The sequence below is a fragment of the Triturus cristatus genome, chromosome 5_2 (assembly GCF_964204655.1).
Source record: "Triturus cristatus chromosome 5_2, aTriCri1.1, whole genome shotgun sequence".
Lineage (NCBI taxonomy): Eukaryota > Metazoa > Chordata > Amphibia > Caudata > Salamandridae > Triturus > Triturus cristatus.
Window position 1 is genome coordinate 139,711,989 of NC_140588.1, and position 18,825 is coordinate 139,730,813.

At 41.8% G+C, this 18,825-nt stretch overlaps 1 protein-coding gene across 4 annotated transcripts in view; it reads left to right on the plus strand.

Moving 5' to 3' along the window:
• LOC146822725 (uncharacterized) overlaps positions 1–18,825 on the plus strand; it is a 410,295-nt gene that overhangs the window by 34,562 nt on the left and 356,908 nt on the right. For all 4 annotated transcript variants that reach the window (XM_085606916.1, XM_085606918.1, XM_085606915.1 and 1 more), the window contains 3 exons: positions 9,327–9,421; positions 10,058–10,126; positions 17,342–17,363. In XM_085606916.1, the coding sequence (XP_085463042.1) occupies positions 9,350–9,421; positions 10,058–10,126; positions 17,342–17,363 (163 nt within the window). In that variant the 5' untranslated portion in view covers positions 9,327–9,349. The remainder of the gene's footprint in view (positions 1–9,326; positions 9,422–10,057; positions 10,127–17,341; positions 17,364–18,825) is intronic.

An 18,825-nucleotide genomic window follows, 5' to 3' on the forward strand; every position in this document is an offset into this window, starting at 1 on the left:
GTTTATTAATAATTTAGTACCACATTATTTACTTGCCGGGAATTTTTTTTCAAATTATAAGGTTTTTCAAAATAGATAAACTTTGACATTTCTGCTGTTTTGTGGAGCATAAAAGATTCGAATAAAAACATTGTTAATTGTGTTAGTGTGTATAGATTATAACAAATATAGGTTGTCAGTATCACAAGAAAATTATAATAAAGATTGTTTGTTTAGAAAACTGTCCTGAAGAAGGTGAAAGATCATTCAACCACCGAAACGCAGCGTTGACCTTTCTGTTTTCGTGTATTAATTATTTTAGATGAAATGTTTTTAATCTTTGAACATGTATTAATGTAAAATAAATTGTATACATTTTTTTAACTTGTGTGTTATTAATTTTCTGTGTGATACTGCCTTACTGATTTGGTATGATATTGAAAAAGTTTGCTATTTCCCCTTAGCATTAGCATTGTGTACAAACTTAAAATTGAATTTGTTTAACTTTGGACGCTTTGAGTTTCTTGTATGCAATGACCCTGTCTTTGATTGAATATCAAAAGGTGTATATCCCTCTTTTTTTAACCTACATTTTAAATACATCACTGCCGCATGTGAACACGTTTTTATATTTTTTGTTCATTGGACAAATGGCTTTTTTACCACAGCATTTTGTGTAATAAGTTTCCAAATCCTGAGCTAATAGTAAATATTATTAATGTAGTAATAGTGACCACATCAGGCAAGATTACATTAGTGGGCACCCCATGCATTATTAATAGCAGTGATCACCTCAGTTTACAGCCCGCAGTCTTGTCTGATAATGTAACTAGCATTGGCATAGCCAATAGATCTCGTTTTTGGGACCTTATAAGTGTTAAGTTATCCAGCACAATATCCTTGGTGCAACAACATCAACTGTTACATAGCTAAACACTTATAAGGTCCCAAAGGCGAGACCTATTGGCTATGCCAATGCTTGTTGAAAGAAACCATATTTAATTTCACTTACGAGTACTTCAGTTCCCGCGCTCGCTTATAGAGCAGCGCTCTCCCACTTCGCCGACTGGAATGAATTTTTCTTTTGTGTCTGTGGTGACTTTTGAAGTTGGAAGCGCGGTAGTTCCTAGGTTTGCCAACGGAGCAGCGCTCTCCCACCAGTAGTATCTTCAACTGTAACGATCGTGGAGGTGTCCTGCGCTCCTTATAGTGACTGCTGCCTTGAGAGCACAGTCCCTGAGGCAGCCGGAGCCGAACTGCGGAGACTTTTCACCCGCCCTGGGGGTCTAACAGCACCATCACGCCGCACAAAAGTTCATATCTTCTTAAGAAGGTAGAGTGTGTTCCGAGTCTGTGGTTTTGATTGTTATACTTGATGTTGTTTTGTCTTTTAGTTGTGTTGCTATATTGTTGCTTGTTTTATTATTTCTTTGTACAAAGTGGTGTTTAATTTCAGTTACCAGCGCCGCTCTTTATCACACAGCATGCACACCTTTATTTCTGCCTGCTCCCTCAGCCTCTTCCACCACTTCCAGGCAGGCAGGGCGCAAACTGAGCAGGCTTCCTAAAACGGTGTCCTTCCGCATGGTGCCTACAGCCTCTTCCACCTCTCCCCACCGCCACAAAACCCCAGCACTGCGCTCACACCCTCTTCCCACCTCTATGAATTGCACATCAGGCAGGCAGGGCGCAAATCGAGAAGGCTGCTTAAAATGACTTCCGCCCGCTGCCGGCAAAAGCTTTCATTTTAAATTTATGAGCCTTGGAGTGGCAGTCTTTGTAAGTATTACAGACTACAAACAATTGGGGGATCTATTATGCGACGTTGCACTATCTAATTGGGTTTATGCTACTTTAGGCGCAATTACACAATTGTAGTCATGAGCATTTTACATTTGCAAATAAAGTGCCATGGATACTGCCCAGATTTTACCACTTTTTAGGTCTCGCCTAAGACAGCGCTTTAGCGCTGGTCTCGCGAGAGCTTTTGTAAATGGGGGATCTGGAAGTGCAAACGAGTGCTTTCAGGCCTCCAAATACAGTGCATGTGCGCCAGGCGCGCGCACCATTTGGCAGCCTGTGTGTACATTTCGCTGGCGCTTTGATGTTCTCAGTGAGCCGCGCGGCCACTGAGAACATCAAAGTGCCCGCGAAATGTACACGCCATTTGCCACCCCCTCCCTTATCCCACTTCCTGCTTGTCTTGTCCGATAATTAGTTTATCTGCCATGTCCCAAGAATCCGGCCTTCGCACTACTGATATCCTTAGTTTTAATTTTTTTATGAAAGGGCAGTTATGTGCTCTAAACACTCGTGTGTTTACTGGAGCTGTGGAGAAAGGTGTTTCTCCACTTGTAAAAATGTTTAAATGTTCAAATGCACATTTTGTTACAATCATTCATGCCTGAGAAGTAACTGTTGGACACAAAAACGGACACGAAAATCTATAATAATATACATCTCTATGCTTGTGAATCCGCTAAAATGAGAATTCAATATATATATATATATATATATATATATTAGACGTGAGTCCTGTACATGATTTTGAATCAGGCCATCTGCGACTTAACTTGAGGTCAGTGGTAACATACAAAATGAGAAAATTAGATTCCGAATGCAAACAGCCTTGTCTCAGTCCTCACAAGCTAATGATCTGTCACACCTCAATCAAGCTAAAATGGTGGAGAACTTTCACCCCCGACCTGCTCGGAGACAGGAAGCAGGAGTCCCTCTGGATGTCATGATTAAATCTGCGTTCAATTAGCCACCCGGAGGAGGGGGGTGGGGAAATGCGACAGAGTATTTTTCACGACCCCATTAGCCCTAGCCATTAACCACATAACGGGTTAATGCATGCATTCACATTTTCCCTCCACATGTGCTGATTTGAAAGCCTATCCACTCCTGTTTGCCCTTTTTTAAAAATCTTAGCGCACTTTCGCAGCAGAGCACATCGCCTCCCTACACAAAGAAACATACTTCAAATAACATGAGACGTATAACAAGGACTATAAAATCCCAATTTACGTCAGTCTGTGCAAATCAGTTTGGCACAAAATAAGTACAGGCATTTAATATATCCACGCGGTACTTCGTTATATACAAAGGCCTTGTCCCTCGAGGAATGGTAATGAAAAAAATGTATGCTTCTGAAGGCAGAGAGGAGAACTTCTCTAAGCATTTTCAATTCCGCCAAATTGTTTCCAGCTGTACTGAAAGCGATAAGACGCTTTTTGGGCACAAGCGTGGAAAGTTATGCTTTTCAGAACATTACTTTCAGATGCCTTCCGATTGAACTGAGAGTGCATCACGCTATGTACCGCTGCAGGTCACACTGAATACTACAAGTCCCACAAGTCTTTGTAAGTCTCCACAAAACAACCGCAAGGGTCCTACATATCTGAGAAAACCGCTTTAGCTCCCAAAAGCCCGGAGTGAATTTCCTGTAGCTGTCTCCGCCCCTACCACTGAAGCACTATGTGCAGAAAACTGATTAGAAAGGAATTCACAACAACTGGAATTAACAACTTAAATGATTCCCAGAAGCCACGCTAATGAGCCGTCAACCCTGTCTCGAATCTGAGGCCCACAACAGGTAACAAGCATTGGCATAGCCAATAGGTCTCGCCTTGGGGACCTTATAAGTGTTTAGCCATGCAACGGTTGATATTGTTGCACCAAGGATATTGTGCTGCTGCATAACTAAATACTTATAAGGTCCCAAAAAACGAGACCTATTGAATTCGCTTATGCATAGGTTTATTTTTTGGAAATTGATTTTAATCATTTTATCAACCTAGGAAGGATGAAAGCCGTAGTAGACTTTGCACACCTTCTGACCTGGAACCTGCAAGATATGCAGACTCACCGCAGCTTGGACATAGCCAGCCGGGCTACCTTCACGATTATTGTTAAGGAAACTTCCCTATTCATTTGTTCCACGGCCTCACCGGGTTTCGGACACAGCGCCTTGCAGGAAGAGGCCCGCAGTCTAGCCGCTGCATAGCCTGCCGCTCCCATGTGAGAATAAAGCTGACCTCGCTGGGTGTATTTCTGCCTGCGCTGAGCTCAGCTTGATCCACTAATTAAATTGTGTTCTGCCCAAGGGCGCTCTCCTGTCCTTGCGTGCGGCTCTGTGGTTGGTTGGAGACTGGGGCAGAGAGCGCCACTGCATCACCACAGTGCTCCTGCCATGCAGGGGTGCAGAGTCGGGGTTATAAACTGCCATCGGGTGTCAGAGGCTGCAGTATAAACACGCGCTCCTCAGTGCAGAGAATGGACCGCGCGAGAACCTGTCAGCACTCCCTGGAATGCGGAAAGAGACGGGCACGGGCTGCAGCTCGATACAACCCCCTAAGTGGAATTAATGATTGTCTCTGCAGAGAGCTGAAGTATTCGTCCTTTATGCAACTTTATTACCTGTAACTCTGCTTCTGTTGTCTTGCTTTGGCAGTCTCAGCATATGAGCTCAGGGATAGAAAGGGCATGGCAGAAATTCATGCTGTATACTCAAAGCTCACAAGTATCATGCCTAACCTAAAGTGGGATAAGGGAGGGGGTAGGGGAGAGAGGCACGCAGGCTGGCAAATGGTGATCACTTTCGCGGGCGCTTTGATGTTCGCAGTGGCCGCGCGGCTCACTGAACATCAAAGCGCCCGCGAAATGTACACGCAGGCTGCCAAATGGTGCGCGCGCCCGGAGCACATGCACTCTCCTCTTACTCTCCAGCTGCTGGAAGGTCAACAGGCTGGCGCTCCTGAGACCCGTCCTGAACAAATACCGCACTTTTATATTTATAAACTGGAGCTGCTGCTTATCTCTTGGTTTTTCTATTTCACAAGACGGCGCAGGGTGTTCATCTCTCCTCTATAAAGATCTGCATAGAAGCTAGAGGTCACGTGTGCAATACTGCTAGGGAAGACTCAGACTTTCAATCTATCAAGGCTGATAACATGAGTAGTGTTGGCTTTGGTGATTTTAACACGTGTTACTCTCAGAACAACAAACCAGTAATATCCTTGGCAAAAGAATTTTATAAATACCGCGTTCTTTCGTCACTATCTAATCGACGTTTCATAATTTAACACGTTTAACCCCTTCAGCGCTGCGCGGATTCCCCCGCGGTGCTGAAGGGTTCGAGCGCGGGCGGGGCCATGACGGAACGGTTCCGTCATGAGCACAGCTCAACCGATGCTCATGACGGAACCGTTCCGTCATGAGCATGGAAGGGGTTAAACCACTGTTAAGATAAATTGTTTATAAACTCGGACGCTTGTCTATTGAATATTTGTAGTGCTTCCTACATCATGACAAAAGTATGTAAAGAGCAGTAAAGGTGTCACTGCTAAAATGATAATTTGCCTGGCTCCTAAAGCAAGCATGGCCAGCACTTTCAGTGGGTAAAGTGAGAGCATCATCTAGTGGGGGTGCAACATTACAGCATAAGGCTAAAATATGGCATATGAGGTTACTAAATTCTGATTTATAATGAAGCGTTGATAGCCCAGGCACCACGTCTGCAAGCTCACCCTCACGGTGTCCATACTTTAACAAGCATTTACACTGTAATAGGTCTCGCAATTGCGAGATTTTGAGCTATTGGCATTGTAAATGACAATGCCCTTTATTTGTGTTTAAAAAAAAAAAAAAAGCTGCAATAATTGTCATTTACATTTACTATACCAATAGGACAAAGTTTCTAAAGTGCGAGACCTATTGCATTGCAAATGCTTGTTTTATATTGGGTCTGGCTTTCAATCACCACTGTTTTGAGCACTTCCCACAACTGATAAAGTTTTGCTGGATTGGGTGGGGTAGAGCCGGGTTGCTCTGTGGGCTTGTGTTTCAGCTACCATGCTCCGCTTTTACATAACAGCAAAACGAAAAGAAATGGCTGTATATAGTTATACCTTTTTATTTGCATGCCTTCAAGCTGTATGTGAATCAGTTGCTAGTTGGTATCTGGTCGGGACCCTCCTCTCCTCCCTCATGGGGCCCCTGTGGAATCTGATGGAGATTTGTAAAACTCGGAGTATATTTTCCATCATTATTTGTTGCAAGAACATGCTTCTGTGTGCTCCCATTCATTTGTTTCCAAACCAATAATTGTCGTGGCAGCAGTCAGTTCACTTGACTACAAAAAAGCTTTCCCATCGGCTTAGAAGACCGCTTTCTCGTTCTATGGTAGAGGGAAACAGTGGTTGAGGGGAAGTGACTTGCCAGACCTCTGTGTTATGCTAGTGCTGCCAGTTGATTCTGTAAACAAATAACCGTACTTCGCTCTTTCCTACGTGATTTAATGTTACAGCTAAGCATAGCGGCCCTCATTTGAAATAAATAATTATTTATTTATTTTTTTTAAAAACCCAATAGTCCCCTGGATGCATTCTAAATCACAAACTAATGCGTACATTATTTCATGCTTCACAACTTCATTTGCAAACATCTCTTTTAAAGAACAAAAAAAGCATTTGCAATGCAATTGGTCTCACATTTGTGAGATGAGATTTTGAGCTATTGGCATTGTAAATGACAGTACAATACCAATTGTGCACACGTTATAAGTAAGATTGCGTATTAGCATGAAATGTCCACAACATTTATAGAACCAAACAACTGTATAAGCAATGGATGACAGGAAACAGGGTTGTGTTCCGTTTTGCAGTTTTATGTTAGATTTTGGAGATCCAACCAGCCAACACGTGTTTCGTCAGAGGGTATAAACCCCAGACTTCTTCAGGGCTGGAGAAAAAGCATACATGAGGTACGTATCACTGACACAATCCTATAACCATATTACAGACATGTCATTTATAGTGACTCATTTGTAGTTATGGTGGGAACAGACACCATGCAAAAAACAGAAATTGCATCCTAAGATTGGATTCAGCCATACCTCTACCGTGATAGTATACAAAATCAATGTGAAAACAGAAACAGTGCTATCCAAACGGTTCGGAGAAACAAGAATTCTTAGTGATAATATATGATGGACATTCGCAATGAAAAAGAGAAGTCACGAATTAGGAATTAAAAAGCCAACCTGACAAACACCAGGCAGTGATGTGAGAGTCTGCATGCATTAAGTCGCAGATTCTGAGACAGAAGTGAGCCGTAAGTGCGATTAAAGGTGACTATAAGTGTCTAAAAGTATCGACGGTAATTACGTTTTCAAAGAATATCGACCAGAGAGATGTAATCTATTCACGTCATGTGAGAGTGATGAAAACGTGAAAATCCATTCGTAGGTACGCATGCGGATGGTTTATTGAAAACCCCTACCTTCAATGCGTGTTGTAGGTGTGTTAGACCTATTAATCACAAACAGATGATACTAATCTGTTTGTGATTAATATGTCCATCATATATTATCACTAAGAATTCTTGTTTCTCCGAACCGTTTGGATAGCACTGTTTCTGTTTTCACATTGATTTTGTATACTATCACGGTAGAGGTATGGCTGAATCCAATCTTAGGATGCAATTTCTGTTTTTTGCATGGTGTCTGTCCCCACCATAACTACAAATGAGTCACTATAAATGACATGTCTGTAATATGGTTATAGGATTGTGTCAGTGATACGTACCTCATGTATGCTTTTTCTCCAGCCCTGAAGAAGTCTGGGGTTTATACCCTCTGACGAAACACGTGTTGGCTGGTTGGATCTCCAAAATCTAACAAAACTGCAAAACGGAACACAACCCTGTTTCCTGTCATCCATTGCTTATACAGTTGTTTGGTTCTATAAATGTTGTGGACATTTCATGCTAATACGCAATCTTACTTATAACGTGTGCACAATTGGTATTGTATTGATATGAGTGGACCTTGGTCCACCATCGGAGGGTTTTAGGGGTAATTTTCCCTCTTCTGTGGCACCGTTACAGATTTTCTCAGGCTCATTTACTGACGTGATCCCCAGTGCGCCCATCAGAGACCTGACATATTAATAACACCCCCTGTTTGTTCAAATTGTAAATGACAGTGCCTTTTATTTATGTTTAAAAAGTCTGCAATAATAAGTCACTGTCATTTACAATACCACTTGGTCAAAGTTTCGAAAATGCAAAGCCTATGGCATTGCAAATGCTTGTTTTTGTCGTCTTATCACATATGCTCTGTGTTTATGGACATAGGTTCAGAAGTCATTTAACAATTATAATTGCCTTTCTTTCTTTGAATGCAGACTTCCAGGATTTTTGAAAGTGAACTGTCTGAAGTGCAGTACACGGAATGTGAAATGAAAGGCTGGAGGGTGTCAGTTTTTTTTCTAACAAAACATTTAAATACCGAAGAAGTCAAGTGCACAAGCATTTCAAAATATTTCATTAGTTATAAAAGTCAATTTTTGTTGTTGTTGTAATTCTGTGTGCTGAAACATCTATTTCAATAAGATAACAATTCCGAACACTTAACTTAGTGATGTGCAAATGAGAAATATGTCTGCTGAAATCAAATTTTCATACACTATATAGTTTTTTTCCGTAAAACTGCATGCTAGTGGGAATGTTTTTTGCGATTTTAATGGGAAGTTTATTTTCTGTAAATGTTGGTGCCCTGCCACATCATGATTTTGATACAAGTATATTTTTAAAGTGAGTTCTTAAACATGAACTGAGAAACATTCCTGCATCTGCCCTGATGGTAATGCTATAAGCGAACTAAGAGGCAAGTCATTTATCATGTTTACCCTATATGTGAGCTAGGTTCTTATCATACATGGAGCAAACTTTTAGTCGATTTAATAAAACAAAAGCATTTATTTGTACCGCATAAATACTGGTCTCGCATATTTGAAGGTGCTTTCAAATATGATAGTGAAGAAAAAGGCGGCTTTGTAGAATAAAATATATGCCTAGGATCACACAGTTTGTTACCGGTTTATGGGTCGAGTACATTATAGTTTTAGGTGAGTAGATTATTCATATTACTAGACCTGTAGATCTAGTCAGATTTGTAGGATTGTTTGAGGCCTGTAACACCCATTGACTGTCCTCCCTCCACACCCCAACACCTTCACCGCCATCTATCCTGCTCCCTGTAGTGGAAAGTCCTGCTCAACCTTCACCACACTTCAATCCTAATGTCTCACCTCGCTGTCCTTTAGCAACTTCTCATTCTTCTACCCTCTTTCGATGTTTTGTTGCTGGGTTCACTCGCAACAAATTCCTCCCCATACATATACATAAACACATAAATATATATAATCATCTGCTATGCACTTCTTTATTCACTTCCTGTGTTTCAAAATGTACTTTAGCACTCCTTTCACAAACATGTCCACAAATATATGATTCTGTTTACCGCATTTGTAATATTTACAAATCCTTTTTATTTTTCGCAGTGTGCATTGTTTTTGACTCCACAATGGGTGACTTGCACACTTTCAAGCCATATGATGGCAGATCTGAAGATGAAAGAAAAATCCTGTACTGTGAAGTAAGTATTGAAGCCCTTTCAATGTTTTTCAACACCCAAGTTGAGTTTGAGGTTGCATTTTACAGTTATGGAAGTAACCCATGATGTACAGCATCTTTTTCAGTCTATTTAGACATTACCAGCTTGACTTTATGGGAAAAAGGAACTCAAATGCACAGCCAGTACCTGGGTTTGCAATTTACTTTCAGAGTTGATATGTGAAATGCAGTTCTATTGAAAATAACGTTAGACAACCTTGCCGTTTTTTAATTGGCTCCAGGGTGCTCTTCTCCATTAGTGCCAGGTATCCTTCACTTTTTTTGATCAAAGGATGTTATCTTTTTAGTGTTCACAGAACATTGGAAATATAAGATTTAGGATTAGAGCAGATAATTTGAAGCTGTGTGAGCAAATAGTGCCTTTTTATGCACTAGGCGCAAGCTACGTGGACAGTGGTGTACTCAAGTATGGGTAGGAGATTAGGCTTGGAGTTGAATTTGGGGGTAATGCCTCTGTTGCGCAGGGAGAACAGAAGATGTAGCAAAACCATAAGATAAATATGGCATGTATAAACAATGGCTAGAAACAACCTATTTGGATCAAATGCTTTTTGAGTTTTCTGGCTTAACTACTTTTATCCTTATTTTTTTGTTATAGGTCTGTGAGATTCCATGTCGCACGCCATTGGATCTTCAAGACCATTTTAAAGGGGAGAACCATAAGAAGGTAATATAATTACATTTATTGATTCAGAATAAGTTGGCGCTTTTTGCATGATCTCACTGTTTGAAGTCTGAGTGTTTTTCAAAACTTGCAATGGATGGAATGTTTGGAGGACTTTGGGCCTCTTTAAATCTAAAATGTTTTGTTATCAATAGCTTAAAATGTTACCTTACACATACATATGCACATTCACTGGCTCGTAGCTGTGTTTCTAGTTAAAATAATTTTACAATCGGTCTGTATTGTAAGAGTTTAATAACATGTATGGTTGTTTTGCAAAAAATAATTCCTCTCAGTTTGTATTTGCATTTATGAAGCGCCTACTACCACTGACGAGGCGTCTAGTGCTTTTTCGGCAAGTAGCACGCTACTCCGGAACCCATTAAGGATTAGTGGTGAATTTCTATAGTGAAATATGAAAGTACTTTGAGTGGTGGTGATGTTAGTCTGTTGTTTGAATTGAAAAGGATAGTGGGGGGATGGAAGAGGGAAGGATTTAGATTTTTTTTTGTATTTTTTTTTGAGGTCATAGCAGTAGGAGGAGGCTTGGGATGAGTAAAAGGGGTGTGGAGGGGGAGGAGTCCGAGGAAAGCATTTAGAAAGGCTTGTTGTGGGTGTTCGGAATGGTATGCGTAACTTAATTTGTAACAGAATTAAACAAATGAGTGGCGTAATTGAATATAAGCAGCCTTCTTTTACAAAACTTCATGCAGTTTTTGTGTTGTGAAGGTTTCCTTAATTATTTTCCGTCTTATTTCTGTGTAATGATTTCACTGATGGGTGGGGTTTAAGTTGTTATTAGCACACTTTCAGTGTTCTGATACATGCAAGACAAAAGGCTAGTATTCTCATATCAATGCATAAGTGTGCCGATCCTATATATTCCTGGCGCTGCGTCCAGGGGGTGGGGATGCATGCTGATGAACCAAGTAGGTTGTGGTGTAGTGCACTACATTCCTAACCAACTTGGTTTTACAAACGTGTTTCCTAGTGTTCTTCCTCCAATCTCAATTCCCACTCAGTCTCCCAGCCTTTGTGATGAGTGGTGGCTTGGTTGGAAGTTGTTTCCCTGCACCTCTCGTTGTAGCAGTTAATTGCTTCTGACTGAGATGACTATGTCCCTCGATTGGTTTGGTCTGTTGTTTTTGATTACATTGTTACATGGTTTTGCAATGGACTGGTGTTACTTTCCCAGTCTAGCACTTTGTCCATGGTATTGTGATGGTCCTCAGATGTCATTGACAAATTACCCATAGAGCCTTTCAGTTTCCTGAACATTGAGGCATTCCATATTTTAATCTCTCCTCCCACCTCCTGCCATGCTGGGACCATGGTGCCTCTGGCCCACTCATCACCCTCTGTTCGCACTCCCATACAATTGTTGTGCATCTAACCCCTCATGTTTGACTGGATTTGTTGTTGTTTTTCTGCCTCGTTTGACTGAGCTGGTGGTTTGGCGAAGGGTCTGTTCATTGTAACATTTATAGGATGCCAAAATAGTATGGGTTCCATTGTGTATAGTGTGGTACAGTGAGGGGTGCTTCTGTACATGCATAGAAAGTTTTTTTTTTTTTCCTTTTTAAAAAAAATACTTTGCAAGAGGTGCCAGCACTTGTACAGAAGCTGTAAATTTAGTGCAGGAGCAGGGAAAGGGCAAGGATACTACATCCTTGTGCCCAAGAAAGACCATGGTTTTGTCTTGCTCCTGGACTTCAGGGAGCTGAAGTACTTCCTCAAAGAAGTTCAAGATGCTTATCCTAGCCCAAATGTGTGTATTCTGCATTCCCATCCTGCTGTCGCATCTGAAGTATTTGCGCTTTGTAGTGGGTTCTACACATTACTAGTTTGCAGTACTCCCTTTAGTTTAACAGCACCTCAAGTCTTCACCAAGGTGATAGCAGTGCTTGCAGCCCATCTCAGACGGTTGGGCATCTCAATTCTTTCTTTACCTGGATGGCTGACTGATCAAAACCGGGTCGCAAGAGGTGATGGCATCATTTGCAGTCAACAGTGTCCCTCCTGTTCGACCCAGGCTTTTCCATCAAATAGCCCAATTCTCACCCGAGGTCCCCCCAATGACCCCAGTTCATAGGATCACTGCTGGACACCACCCGTCTCTGTGCCTTTTCCCCTCCTCAACGAATTGCAGATTTTTTTTTATTTGTAAAACATTTTTATTGGCATTTATAAACAGTTATACACTTAGGCACAGGCGATAGCGCTATTATCATATAGGCTTACATAACGGGAGCACCCAGTCGCATCCCTTTCGGTCTCAACGAATTGCAGACTTAAAGGAGATCTTCCAGTGAGGCGCACTAATTTGGTCTCTGTGGGGCTCCTGGCTTTCTGCGCTCTCCTAATCACTCATGCATGTTGGCACACAAGGGCCGTGCTGTGTTGCCTCAACAGGCAGTGGCTACAAAACAGGAGGTGGGACCTGTCGCACCTCATCCTGATCTGTCTTAGCGCTGAGGCTGAAGTGGTTTGATGGGGAACGAGGCGATATAGAGTAGCAGGATGGCCTTCTCTCCTCCTCCAACCGTGGCTACAGTAGCGACTGAAGCCTCCACCGCCAATCACCTAGCGAGGTCTCTGTGTCCGAGCCTGTGTAAGCTTGCCAATCATGAGTGGCATCTTCTACTGGAGGTTGTTCAGGACAACTTCTCCCAACTTCACACCCCCTTAAACTGAAGGTTTTCAAAGACCGGGCCCACGCCATTCTCATTACCCCGGATTGTCCAAGGAGGGTGTAGTATGCAGACCTTTGGCACTTATACCTATGCCCCCTGCTCAAGCTGCAGTTAAGCCTAGGCCTCCTCTCCCAGTCAGAGTATGGTGATGCTCTCCAGTTGCACCTCTTGAGTCCATGTCATCCTTTGCTGAACTGAGGAAATGGGCTTACGCATAGAATTTGAGGAACAACTTTGACAGGCACAGCATAGTGGGCTTTTATCTTTTTATCTCATAACACTGTTTTGAAATTCCATAAGTGACTTGTGTGCGGTCTCAAGTGGATATTGAAGTCCGGGAACACAGACACTTCGGACTCTTCATGTTGCAGCGTTCCCTTCTCTGGCCATTTGTAGAGTTCGATCTGTCCCTCAAATTAATGATTTTCTCTACGGTTTGTCTTGGTGGTCTTCCTGATGCTAGCCACCAGGGGAAAATAAGCTTGTTAAATTGTAAAATGCCAAGAAAAGGACTTTTAACCAAGCAAGAACTTTAATTGATTCTCAACAGGCTTCCACATTTCCTGTCTGCTTATTTGTTTCTATTACTGGAATACAGATGGTGTTCCTGTGAGCTTTACTATCCAAATCTTTCATTTTAATCATAAGATGTAGCGTGAGATTCCCGTTTTTTGACTGTGCTGGTGATCGTTTTCTGTCTGACTCTCTGCTCCAGAACTGACTCTGTTCTGCCTGTCCAATCCAGTTGCCCTGGTTAAGTGAGGCATAAATGTTTACCTTTGCATGTGAGTGCTTCCATTTAAGCGTCTATACCTTTAGTGCCAGACTTCATTCTCTGTAATCTACTTTTTAGGTCTCGCCTAGGCAATGCGCATGCGCTACTCTAGGAGAGGGCCTTTAGGAATCTGTCTTCACTTTTCAAGCACTCGTACTTGTGGCGGCATCCATCTTGCGGGAGCCAACAGCGGCGCGGCCACATTAATTACAAAGTGCAGACTGCTTGTTCTTTTTTGCTCTTCTTCATCTGATGGTGTCCTGAGGCGTGCTTGCACATGCAGTCATGCTGTTTTTCAATCTACGTACACATGTACATGGCCTGGGGTAAAGATGGCTGAAGTGGCCGCTGCCGCCACCACCAACACCCCCACCCCCACCACCAGCAGGTTGCCTGTTGGGGAGTGCTGGTCTGCTTGGATTCCAAGTATGAGCTTGGAGCGATGGCGCTGCGCCTGGCCCGAAAGTAGAATGAAGTAGACCACCTCTGACATGGCTTCACACAAATGGAGGTGGTGGCTGGCCGCCATAAAACGCATGTGTATTGGGTAATTATTCTTCGCTGTAAATGAGGTGATGCGATTGGATTGGTAAACTAGTGGAATAAAGTATGCAATATACAAAAACAATTACCTGACACACAATAGCAACTGTGTGGCATGACTTAATTTAAGATTTCCCTACATATACAACAGTGGTGCCCAGGCAATGTTTTCTCGAATGTCTTTTATGACCAATCCTGTGTAGCACGGGCAGAAGTTCTACTTCGTCTCGTACACAGGAAGTATAGCCTGAGTGGTACCCCTACCCCACATACGCTTGAGTACGCAGCAGTTCAGGACCCTTCACGTGTAGAGTGGGTCTGGTTGTGGGAATCTGAAGTAAAGGTGTTCTGATCAAGGAGGCCCCGGTGAATTCTGCAGCACGCAAGCAACGTACATGGGCTGCGGCCCATATTCCTTAGACGTGCGCATATGTACAGTTGCACTCTGCTGCGCACAACAAAGTGATGTCTATAAAGTGCTCAAAATGCTATTCTGTAGAATCTTGGCGCTCTTACATAGTTGTTCGGCTCGCGCCTCTTCCTGAAACACGTGGTTTTAAGCTGGGGTGTCAGGCAATGGCAGAATAAACTGCTTTCTTTCTCTCCTTTTTTTGGTGTTTTTTTTTTTTAAACGAAACCTCACTGTAATTCTTTGCTTTGTGTGTGTTTTGTGTAAACACTTAAAAGGTCCCAAAGGCGAGACCTATTGGCTATGCCAATGCTTGTTATTTCAGTCAGTGGTAGAGCGGGATCAACCCTGGATCCTGTCTCCTCTAGGCCCACCACTCTTTCTTCCAAGGCTAACATGTCTTTAGACCCTGAAAGTGGAGGTGGAATTATCGCCTTTCCCTATATTCAAATTGTGGAGTAGCTTTCAGTCTTCAAAATTAGACAGCTGCAGGTTTCACCAGTCACCCTCCGCTCTATAGCAGGGTTCTCATAGGTTTAAGTAGATGTTTGTTAATCTAGCAAGCAGCACGGCAATGTGCAGGTGAACCCGTATTCACAGCTTAATCTGTTGTTGATTAGTAGTACCCTTTAGGTGCTTTTAGTAATGTGGCAACCGTTATCTGTTGAATTGTTTGTCTCTTTTGGACATGGCCTTTTAGATTATAAGCCTGTGGTTTCTACCATCAGCACATGGACTCCTCTTACCCCTTCACTGGCCTACATGATAGCAGGTGTTCCTTTTCCTAGATATGTTAAAGGGAAATTACCCAGGGTGCGTCTGTATTCTCGGCAGAGAGTAAGGGGTTTCTACCATAGACTGATCTAGGGCTTCTACATGAGTTTCTCTGAACATGTTTGTCTGACTATAAACTACATGTTTTGACCACAGTCTTTGGAGCTGTAATCCTTAGTGCAGATTTTTCTGTCTCTTGTGCCTTAGTTGTTTTATAAGCAACTCTGTTATGATTGAAATTCCTGTTACCCCCAAGTCCTTTTGCCCCTTGTTCAAGTCCTTCCACCTTCCCACCCGGGCCTGGGATAGTCTAGTGCACATGAATTTTTGGTGCTTAGTTTTAGGATGAGCAAGGTGTGGCCAAGCCTTTTCTAGGTGAAGGTTATAGGGGGGGGAAAAGGGGGTGGGCCACGTGTAAGGCCTGCCATGGAGAGGAGTTAACCTACAGTTTAAGGTGTGTGACAACAGGGTCGGACAGGAACAAAAATAGGCTTGGGTGGCAAATTAAGTGGCCCCTATTAGCTAAGCAGATAGCATCACTTTTTACCTATCAGCTAAAATTGATCCACCTGGCCTACAACTGCTAAAAAACAAACATGTCCCACACACAGATCTCAGACCAGCCCTTAAGGCACTACCTGATTGTCCTATATGCCAGTCTGTCCCTGTATGCCAGTCTGTCCCTGTGTGACAATGAAGAGTAGTACCTGGACTAATGGGTATTATTACCAGTGAGTAATCCGGGCTCTAGCAAATCTCTGTTTAAGAACAGACAGTCCTTTGGTCACCGGATCAGTGTGCTCAAGCTCTCTGGACCAGTAAGTAGCCGTGGCTGCATCTTCTAATTGAAGAAAAGTGCCCATGCAATGATAAATTATCGAATATTACCCCTCCGTTTCCCATGGCTCTGGCATGCTGGTGAAGACCACACACAGAGGCACAACATTCCCTTTGAGAAGAATATTAATTTCATGAAACGATCCTGACGTATTGCTCTTAGTCCAAAATCCCTACGAAAATCTTCCCCTACCCATTCGAGAAAACAGCAAATGAAAGCTGTCTAGATGTTTTAGACAGAAATGCTGGTTTAGAAAATTAAAGACTACGATGATTTCATTATGTTGTATTTGATAAGTTTACAGTCTGGTTTTGTAATCAGGTAGCACTATTATCGGTCTAGTTTGATTCCCTCTTGCGTCTACTTCTATTAATTTGGATGTTGCAATTTACTAATAGTTTGCCTTAATGTGTCTCACCAGTGTTTGACATCTGTTAACATGTTTGTATCATCATTTTTGCTCTGAATGTATATTTGGGAAGATTCTTGCACATTGGGGGACAGAAGGTATCCATATCTTTGTGCTCAGCTTCAGCCTTTTTTGAGTCCACTAGTGCACCATAGACTCCGTAACAGTTGGTTATTATATAATATATTGTTTTTTTCTTTGGTTAGACTTATCAAGTTCACACCTTGTGAAATAGGTTGCATCTTTTAAAGTTTTAATTGGTCAAATTAATGGATTTATTTATTGCTGATTTTGGTTTTAAATTTGTCGGGTCAGTTCTTTAGATTTCGTTAGCTAATTCACATGCATGAAAAATGCTAGTGCTTCGTTCTTAGATAACGTTGTTAATTTGATATAATTAGGTTATTTGCATTATGTTCAATGAAGTATGTATTTTTCCAAATCTGGCGTTAGTAATCTGAAGATCCACTTTTGCCCTGGCTGTGTCTTCTCAGTCACCTTTAGGTCCTGGGTCACACCGATATTTCTACTGCTACATTAAAATTAACTCTTAAATATTGGGTGTTTTTGTTTCATCCAGAACCTCCCTATGTGCTGCAGCTATTTACAGAATATTGAAAGGCTTTAGTTATTTTTTTTTATAGAGGAAAGTTGGTCTTTGTTGCACAGCCCTATCAGAAATGGTAGCTACAGAAAGTGCAATGTCGAAGTAGATAAAATGAATTAATGAGTTTTTTTCTTTCATTTTGGAAATGACTCGTCTATTCACACTTGAAGAAAGAGAGAGCCATGATGTATGGTAAGCTCATTTCTGTTTATTTGAAATTGTTTCATTGACATTGAACATTTATTTGCCAAATGCCAAAGTGAAAACGCTGGCAGCCAATGCCAAACCTATTGACTTTGCCAATGCTTGCTTGCGTTTCTCTTTGTAACTCTTTTTTTCTTCTCATGTTCTTCCTTTCATCGCTACATGCTTTGATTAGTCACTTGCAGTATGCTCTTCTCAGGTGTGTCTTGAGCCTGTAAATTTACTCCAAATTAAGTCCCCAAAACCGGAGTCGTTGTCTCTGAAGTGTGGAACCAAATGGGAACTTAATTTATTCTCCGAGACTACTTTTTTGTAAGCTTTGAATGTTTGCAGCTGGGGCTGATGCTTGCCTTTACTTAAGTGAATTGGAATGTCTGCCAAATAATCAGCGTTTATTGCCTCGTTTGGGAGAAATATACTTTTGGTAACTGATCGTTCATCTCTCACTAATAAAAAATAATCTCCGTGAGCTGGAAAAAAAGCATATAATGTCAAACAAAGATGCAGATGTAATTAGAAAAATTGCCTCAAATCGTTATTGGCCTCTAAAATGGTTAAAGTTTCTCCAGTATTATATCTTTAAATCTGATTTCTCAATTGTTTTCAACCGCTAGTTTTGAGACCAGATTTATACAGGCTGACACCTGCCCTCAATATGATGTAATTATTTTGTTAGTCAAACAGGCTGACCTTGTGGTTTGTCTATTTTCTGCCCAGTGATTGGTGATAAGTGCCTTGCGTTTGTGAAGATCAGTGTCTGGGAACAGGTGGAAACAAGTGAAACTCAAGGTTGCAACAGGAAGCCACGTATTGCGGGAGACCAATGAGAATAAACCTAGCCGTTTCACTTGCCTCACTTATTTGTCAGCCATATGTGGCGCCCTTTTGTATCGCTGAGAATCCTTCATGTTAGTCCTTAAAATGGGCCCTCAGTCATAGCGTGCAACCTGTTATCTTCTCTTACAAACTTTCTGCCCTTGTCCAAAACGTTTAGTCTATGTATGCATGCCGATGCAAATGGGCTATGCAAGCCTGCTGGAAAATGAGAATCCTGTGAAATATGGTTTGTGATGCAGGTTTTTCATGTCTGTGCATAGCACTCACTCATCTTTCATGTAAAAACTGAGCTCTATACTAAAGAGGCGTATAATATGAATCCAATATTTTGCAAGAACCCCACCTTTACTACTGTAGACTATCTGCTGCTATAAGCAAGCCTCCTTTTGAACATGCAAGCAATGCATTTCTCATTGTGTTGCTTTTTAAAGATTAAATGTTCTTAACTACACTAAGTTCCGCCCATGTGGGATGTTGACTTTCTAAGGTACTAACGTTGTACTTTACCCCTCCAATTACCAACAAGAATCTAAAACATCATGCATATAATCATCCTTTCTGAATGTGGTGACCGTGACACTTAGTTACAGAACACACTCTAATTTCAGTGCTT